This window comes from Vulpes vulpes, chromosome 2 (assembly GCF_048418805.1).
Source record: "Vulpes vulpes isolate BD-2025 chromosome 2, VulVul3, whole genome shotgun sequence".
NCBI lineage: Eukaryota > Metazoa > Chordata > Mammalia > Carnivora > Canidae > Vulpes > Vulpes vulpes.
This window is the reverse complement of record NC_132781.1, coordinates 49,542,172-49,549,828: the sequence shown is the minus strand read 5'-3', so window position 1 is coordinate 49,549,828 and position 7,657 is coordinate 49,542,172. Positions and strand designations below refer to the sequence as shown.

Genomic DNA, 7,657 nt, shown 5'->3' with positions numbered 1-7,657 from the left:
CATGGGGAGAGATATGGGGGGTCTCTGGAGGAGGAAACAGCCCAAATGAGAAGAACCCCAAAGTTGGAAGACGTGTTTCCAAAGGAGAAAGGACAGGTCAACAGGCCGCACTGGTGGAGTGCCCACCAGGGGACAATCGCTGGAGACCACCTTTGAGTCTGCAGGGTGCCAGGCTGGGTGGAAACCACACCGGGTGGTGGTGAGGCTGATGGGTGGGGCTCCATTGTCACCCCAACCCTGGGCCATGCGATGCAGGGAAGAAAGAGCCAGCAAGGGTGAGGGTGGGCGGACGCCAGGGGTGGGTCTCCTTCTTTGTCGTTCTAAGTGTTTCACCCCCACGTCCTGACGACATCCTCCTTTTGAGGGGAAGCTGTTGGAACAGACTCCAAGAGGGACACAGGGGACATTTTGTTGATGACAAGCCAGCACCACCGCCCACCTGGTGAGGTCCTGTGGCCATCGTGGCAGCGGGCAGGAGGGAAACGGGCCTACTCCAGGCCGGTTCAGAGCAGAGACAAATGGGAGGCCAGGCGACAGGAGGAGCAGGGCTCCCCCAACTGTGCTGCTGGCCTCCTGGCCGCAGGCTGAGCCTACTGTCTGTGATGGACACGGGGCGCCCCTCTCCTCCTGTCCACCCCACCGAGCCTGGGGATGGCCACACATGCAACCTTCAGCCACCTGGGGCCAGTTTCCACAATTGGACAGCAGGCAGCACTACCTCATGCCCATCATGCCAGCCGTGCTGGGAGCCCCAAGTGGACACTAGCCATAGCCCCTCCCCTGCACTCATATGGGGTCCGCCCCAGAGGCGGCCCGACGGTGCCAGGCAAGTTCCCCCCGCAGGCGGAGCGGGCACAGTCCTGCTGGCTCAGTGAGGCTGGTCAGATTGCCCACGACCACCTGCCAAGGGTCCCAGCCTGTGTCCCTCAGGAACTTCGTTTCTTCCGTCAGGCTCTGTGTTGAAGGAGCATGTGAGGCATCGCTCCTGGGTTTTCACTTGGCAAGGGCAATGCATCACGGCTAATATAAAATTCCATTCTTGTCAAGATTCTGTGACTTTTAGAAATTCATGGAATTATTAGAGCAAGACGTAAGGTCTGCACATGCCAAGTCCACCCAGGCCACGGTCACAATCCTCAGGCAGGGACCGTCACTCCTCCCTTCCTGAGGACCCCCTTGTCGGGGGTGCCGGCATCCTCAGCCCCTGGGCCTGTGGGTCGTCTAACACCGCTGGACATGAGGGCCTTCATTTTCCTGTCTGGCCAACGGGCTCCCGACCCGGGTCAGAAGCGGAAACTGCATTACAGCCAGGTGCTCACAAAATTTCAACAGAGCAACTGGCACTGGGATCATGTGAGGACAGTATTAATGCCCACCGGGGACAGTTTGTGAACACTGAGGAGTACCGGGAAGGTACGGATCAGACACGGCCAGTCAGCAGCAAATTAGCCGGGTTCTTTCTCTTCTCTTCTTCCTCTAAATCCTGTATGACTCTCTCACTTCCCTCCCTCATCAAAGCCCCTGGCTCCCCCTGCACGAGCAGACACTCCCTGGCCCCTCTGGAGCCTGTGCTCTCCGCCTGCAATCTGAGACCCCAAAATAAAGGCCTGTGTTCTTTTTGGTTTGGGCTCCTGAGTGACAGGCCTGGGCTGGGTCCCAGGTCCCAGGTCCCAGGTGCCAGCCCCTGGCCCACCCACTGCACCCCCATGTCCACCTGCCCACCCCGGAGCCGGTCAGCTTGCTGGCCATGCACTCAGAGGCCGATGACCCAGGGCCTGGATGGCCAGGCAGGCGCAAGGAGGGGGTCCTCCTGGAGCACAGCAGAGCACATAGCTGCGTCCAGCCCAAGGGCGCATATGCTCGGGATAGCTGTGTGAACTGCACACACACAGGGGGGACCAGGAGTATGAGAGTCTGTCCCTTGTGCAGGACACATGGCCACCATGTGGCAGGGCACATCGCTCACAGACTCCGGGGCTAGCAGGGGGCTCTGAGGCCACTGGCTGAGCCCGGGGCCCACCCTCCAGATGCAGCTGTGCCCAGTGCTGACTGACCTGTTGCCCAAGATTGCGACCCCGGAAGTGATCCCAACGCTGGCCGGCCTAGGGCCAGACCCTCTTCTCTGGGACCTGCCAGGAGCAATCCAGGCCCCGGGGACACAGGGATCTTCCTGCTTGGACGCAGTGGGAGGTCAGTGACACTGTCACAGAGAGAGGGTTCATGCTCTCCTGGAAGAGAATGTCCTCGTGACCCTGGGGATGAGACCGGGGGATTCTGGGAACCACATGTGGGGGGGGGGGCTAGACAGTGCTGGCCCGCAGGCCCCCACCCCTACATAAGGACCCGAGCCTGCTGCCTGGCCTCGCTCACTCCCGGGAGCTCAGCATAACCACAGCGGCAGCCATGAGGAGCCTTCTGCTTGCCCTGGCCCTCGTGTGTGGCATCCAGGCCACCGTCGTCCCCCAGACCATGGAGGACTTGGATATAAGACAGGTACAGGGGTGTGTGGGGGCGTGCTGGGGGCTGGGGCCAAGGGTGGCTGTGGGAGGGCAGGAGGACCTGACTGCAGAGATCTAAGGGGAGGCATAGAGCTGGGGCACATCTTTGTCCCCCTGAATGCTGGCTCCAGCCACTCCCGTGTTTCCCCCCCGTGTTTCCCCCTGGCTCCTGGGGTGGTCACCTTGGACACCCCGAATGGAAGCTTACTCAGTGTAGCACTGGGGTGGAAAGGGCCATTGTTCTAAACATGTAAGAACCCCCATGCGGGCATTGGCACATGGCTGGTGATCCTCAAGTGTGCCCTGAGTCCTGACGCCCATATTTGCTGTGCCACCTGAGAAACATGTGTAGGAGACCATCCAGTGGCCTGGGGTGAGAGGGGGAGCCACTGTGGGGGCAGGAAGGAGCCTGGGGACAGCTCACGGCCCCTTCCCCAGGTGGCTGGGACGTGGCACTCCATGGCCATGGCGGCCAGTGATATCTCCCTGCTGGATGCTGAGACCGCCCCTCTGAGAGTGTACATCCAGGAGCTGAGGCCCACCCCCCAGGACAACCTGGAGATTGTTCTGCACAAACAGTGAGCGTGCAAACCCCCCTCCCAGGCTGGGGGCCACCAAGAGCCTGGCTCCTGGGTGGGCAAGTGGGCAGGCAGGTGGACGGACAGGTGGATGGGCAGGTGGATGGGCAGGTGGAAGGGCAGGGCAGGGTCTCTATGGGAGCGGCTCTGTGTGGGTGGTTCCTGGTGCCCTTGGAGCCCCTGCCCAGGATTCTGGGCCAATAGGCCAACCACACAGAGGGACCCCAAGTCAGGGAGGCCCCTGTGGAGGCTGGTCAGCTGTGGGGGTGGGGCCCTGGGGGCCCAGGCAGGTCCTGCCATGAACTCTGTCTGCCCCTGGAGTGGCGGTGGGAGCTCAAGGAATTCTGAGTGCGACCCACAATGAGGTCCTTGGCAGAGCTGTAACCCAGCCCCTCACAGACGGGTCAGTTTGGGCTGACACATGTCTACGGCCACTGGGCAGGTTTCCCAGCTGGCTCCGTCTACCCCATTGTCCACCTGCCCAAGCCACCCACTCAGAGCCACGGGGCCACTCACATTCAGGCCAACACCTCAGGCATTGCTCCAAGCCGGCCTAGGGCCAGACAGGGCTAGGTGGCCTCTTGTCCCTACCCTGGGGTTCATGGATGACCCTGCCACTCTGGCTTTTCAGGGAAAACCATGCATGTGTCAAGAGGACCATCATGGCCCAGAAGACTGAGGACCCAGCCGTGTTTACGGTCGACTGTAAGTGTTCCCACACCATGCCTGTGGGGCCACCCTCCGGTCAGCACCCCCCAGGCGGCCCTGGACAAGCAGTGACCCCTCCCACGTTCGGCCCACTCGGGGCCTGCTCTGAGTCCTTGCCACATCTTGGCAGCAGGGAAGAGACAGGACCTGCTTCTCCTATGCCAATGCCACAAAGGGCACTCCTGGGGGTGAGGAGACCTGGGGATCTCACTCCCTCTGGAGCCCAGTTTCCTCCTGGCCCCTTCACCCCCTGCTTGGCATCTGGCTGGCCATGACATCCATGTTGCTATGCAGGTGTAGGTCAGTGAGGGTGTAGGTCTGAGGGCAGGCAGCCGGAGGCTTCTCCTTGGAAATGTCCACAGAAACCAGACCTGTGGGCAAACACACTGTGGATTTGCCTCTTGGTCCTGGAACCCACTTCTGGAACGTTCTGGGCCTTACCCCTGCACCTCTGGCCTTTCTGTACGGCACCAGCACTGCACGCTGGGCCTAGCAGCCTCCTGCCCTGCCTCGGTCTCATCCAGTATAGGCCCCCGGCCCTCCCTATGGATTGCAGCCCGCCCCTACCACCAGGGCCCACCTGCCCTCCCCCAAGTCTGTGGGGCCTGCAGCCTCTGACACTGTGTCACACTGTCTTCCTCTGAGAGGCAGTGTGCATGGTGGGTGGGTGCGGTCTCATCCCCAGAATGGCCTGGCCACCAGGGGCAGCCACTAACCACCCCCAGCCCTGGCCCATACCGCCCCTTCCACACCTAAGAGCGGGTTCATCTGCAGGGCCTCAGTTCTACCTGAAAAGGTGGTGGGAGTCTCCAAAGAGCTGGACAGGGTGTGGCGGGGGCCCCCACAGACTGGGGACCCCACACGCTCCCCCTGGCTCACTGCCTCTGAAGAACGGAGGCATCACAGCCCTACCTGGTGCAGTGACTGTTGCTTTCTGTCTTCTGCTTGTTGCTGTCCACATAGAAACCCCAGCTCCAGTGGGCACCGGTCCTGGAGCATCTTGTCATTGCTCACAGGCCCCACGGGCACCTGTTCTAGCAAGGGGGGGTGGTCACCTGGGTCTGAGTGCCTGGGTGTGTGGACAAATAGCCGGATGAATGAACAGCACAGCCAGACATGGGGAACCTGCCTGTTCTCAAGCAGGGCAGTATCTCCGTGAAGGGCCTCCCTGGAGTGCAGGCATTTGAAAGAACCATTTACGGTCTTGGCGCAGGTGCAGACGGTGCTGGTCTCAGCAGCCAGAGCTCCCCCAGCGCCCCCATGGGGGTCAAACCCTGGTCCCTCTGCAGCTCGGGGCTCGTGGCAGCAGCCGTGGAAATGAGGGGCGGGGGGGTCCACTTGGCGGCGGGGAAGCGGCCTGAGGCTGTGAGGGAGGTCAGAAGACCCGCAGATTTCAGGGCTCTGTTCCTGCCTCTCTTCCAGACCAAGGGGAAAGGAAGATTTCCATGCTGGACACAGACTACACTCACTACATGTTCTTTTGCGTGGAGGCCCCACTGCCCACCACCCAGAGCGGCGTGATGTGCCAGTACCTGGGTACGTGGCAGAGTGGTGCAGGGGTGCCTGCGAGCACCCCCAGCCCCAGCCCTGGTCTCCGTGGGTTGCGTCAGGTCATCAGGGGGATCCTGTGTGGGTGACTCTGGGTGAAGGGATGGGCTGGGGCAAAGCGGGGACAGGCCGAGGCGGTGCTAATGGTAAAGACCACGGGTTTGTCTACGGTGGAGTGGCCGCGCTTAACACAGGGTGGACGGGTCAATGTGGATCCAAAAATAGGGAAGAAGTAGATTTTTAAGGATTTTAAAAATGTTCAGATATGAAAGCAACTTAGAAGGGTGACATTCAGGTGTCAGACAGAAGTGCATTACAGCTCCCAGGGGACCACAAGCTGGGGTAGCAGAGGCTTCCGGGCCACACATCATCAGCCTCCTGGGCCAGGACCCCCTGCAGCCCAGGGTGGCGAGCCGTCTCCTCCTGTGTCCACGCAGACCCCCTGCGCTGTGCTGGGAGGAGGTGGAGGGGACAGGGACCCGGAGGTGGGTGGACTGAGCCCCAGAGGCCTCCCTGGTAGGTGACCTCAGGATGCCAGTGTGTCCCTCCCACATTCAATTCCTGGGTGGGGTCCTGGGCACCCCAAGGAAGTCCACACAGCCCCGCGGCCCCGGGACTAACCCACTACCCCTCCCCCCCCAGCCAGGACCCTGGAGGTTGACAACGAGGTCATGGAGAAATTCAACAGAGCCCTCAAGACTCTGCCCGTGCACATGCAGCTCTTGAACCCCACCCAGGCAGAAGGTGAGCACCCCACACCCCACACCTCACACCCCTGCTTTCACTCTGCGTGTGGTTCACCTGCCAGACAGCCATGAGCACTGGCCCCCCATCCCCCAGGCCTCCCTGGACGGGGTGGAGCAGGAGGTCACTGCCCTGAGGCGGGGTCCGCCTCCCCACCCCATCTCCACACCCTCTGGGCCCGGAGCTGTCCTGGTGACCTGTGACCCCCCCACCGCTCTCCTCCCCACACAGAGCAGTGCCGTGTCTAGTGAGCTCCCGCCTGACCCGTCTCCTAGGTAATGTACGAGCCCTGTCCCCGCCCACCCAGCCTGGGTATGTGCACGGGTTGGGGGCATCCCAAGGGACCCCGGTTCCCCTCCATCTGGCCCTGGCTCCTCTGAGGGAATAGCTGGAACCTGGCGTCCCTCCCAGTGACTGCGGGGGCCAGGCTGGCCGCATGCCCACTCTCTCTCTCTCCAGTGGTCTCTCTGGGGTGTCCTTCCCATGTCCCCGTCAAGCTCCCACGTGATGTCCCCATGGCCTCTCCTGGGCGAGGGTGGGGCAAACATGGGGGCTGGCATGGGTTGACCAGTCTGCAGCCTGAGGTGGACAGGCCAGGCCCCACCCTCAGGGTCCGATAGGCTCCCCAGGAATCACAGGGGAGCCCCCGTCTGTTTCAGGGCCCAGAGGCGACATCACCCCTTCTGTCCCCCGTCAGAGGAATCAGGGGGGATGGAGCCCCAGGTCCTGCCAGTCCTGCCCTCCCAGTCCCCAGGCTCCTTGGAGCCCCAGCCTGGGTCCCCCTGCCCTGAGCCTCTCCTCCTCCAGCAATAAAGAGATAAACCAGAGCAGTCTGCCTGGGTCTTTCCTGGTCAAGGTGTGGGAGGTGCATGGGGTAGGGGGTGCGGGGCAGGGGTGAGCAGGACTTGTGGGGCAGGGGGTGGGGTGACACACAGGGTGGGGGGAAGGTGCGTGGCTTGGGAAGAGGGTGAGGCACAGGGAGGGGGACAGCAGTGTCAGCATGGGTCCCAGCAGGACCCTTATCACTCCCCACCCCAGTGTCAGTCTCCCATTGCCGCGCGTGTGGCATTCCTCTCGTCCCGGGACCTTGGAAGCCCTAAGTGCAGACAGGGACAGGGCAATTCACCTGGAGAATCATGACTTTTCAATTCTGCTTCTTGAAAAAGACGTGTCTCGGAGGCCATCCTGGGGGTTGGGGGGCGGGAGCCCCAGGGCGGGAGGGGACACAGCATGTGCTGCAGAGGGACAGATGCACATGCGCCAACATCACACGGCAGCCGCCTCATCCCCATCCCCATCCTGTGAGGACTCCGGGCCCCCACCACGGGAGCCACTGCGGAGGTGACCCGCTGCACATCCCTGATGTGCACTCCCGAGCCCTGGCCTGAGTGGGGGCCTTCTGTCCATCCCCACTGGGTCCCTGGGAGGCAGAGCTCTCCATCCTCGCCGAGGGAGGGGGCATGAGCCGGTCAGAGGCAGAGCTGGACATGACCCAGGCCCCTCAGCTGCAGCCCAGCTCTGAACCTGAACAAAATCCCTTCTGAGGGAAACACAGCAGGTTCTAGCTTCCGAGACACAGGC

General features: G+C 62.2%; 1 protein-coding gene across 1 annotated transcript; it reads left to right on the top strand.

The window, feature by feature from the left end:
• The first annotated feature begins 2,354 nt into the window (after nucleotides 1–2,354).
• LOC112906928 (beta-lactoglobulin-2) lies at nucleotides 2,355–6,894 on the top strand. Its single transcript, XM_072743286.1, has 7 exons — nucleotides 2,355–2,493; nucleotides 2,937–3,076; nucleotides 3,708–3,781; nucleotides 5,207–5,320; nucleotides 5,975–6,076; nucleotides 6,308–6,351; nucleotides 6,736–6,894. The coding sequence occupies exons 1-6, from the start codon at nucleotides 2,404–2,406 to the stop codon at nucleotides 6,322–6,324; spliced, it is 537 nt and encodes a 178-aa protein (XP_072599387.1). The 5' UTR covers nucleotides 2,355–2,403; the 3' UTR covers nucleotides 6,325–6,351; nucleotides 6,736–6,894.
• Nucleotides 6,895–7,657: the final 763 nt, after the last annotated feature.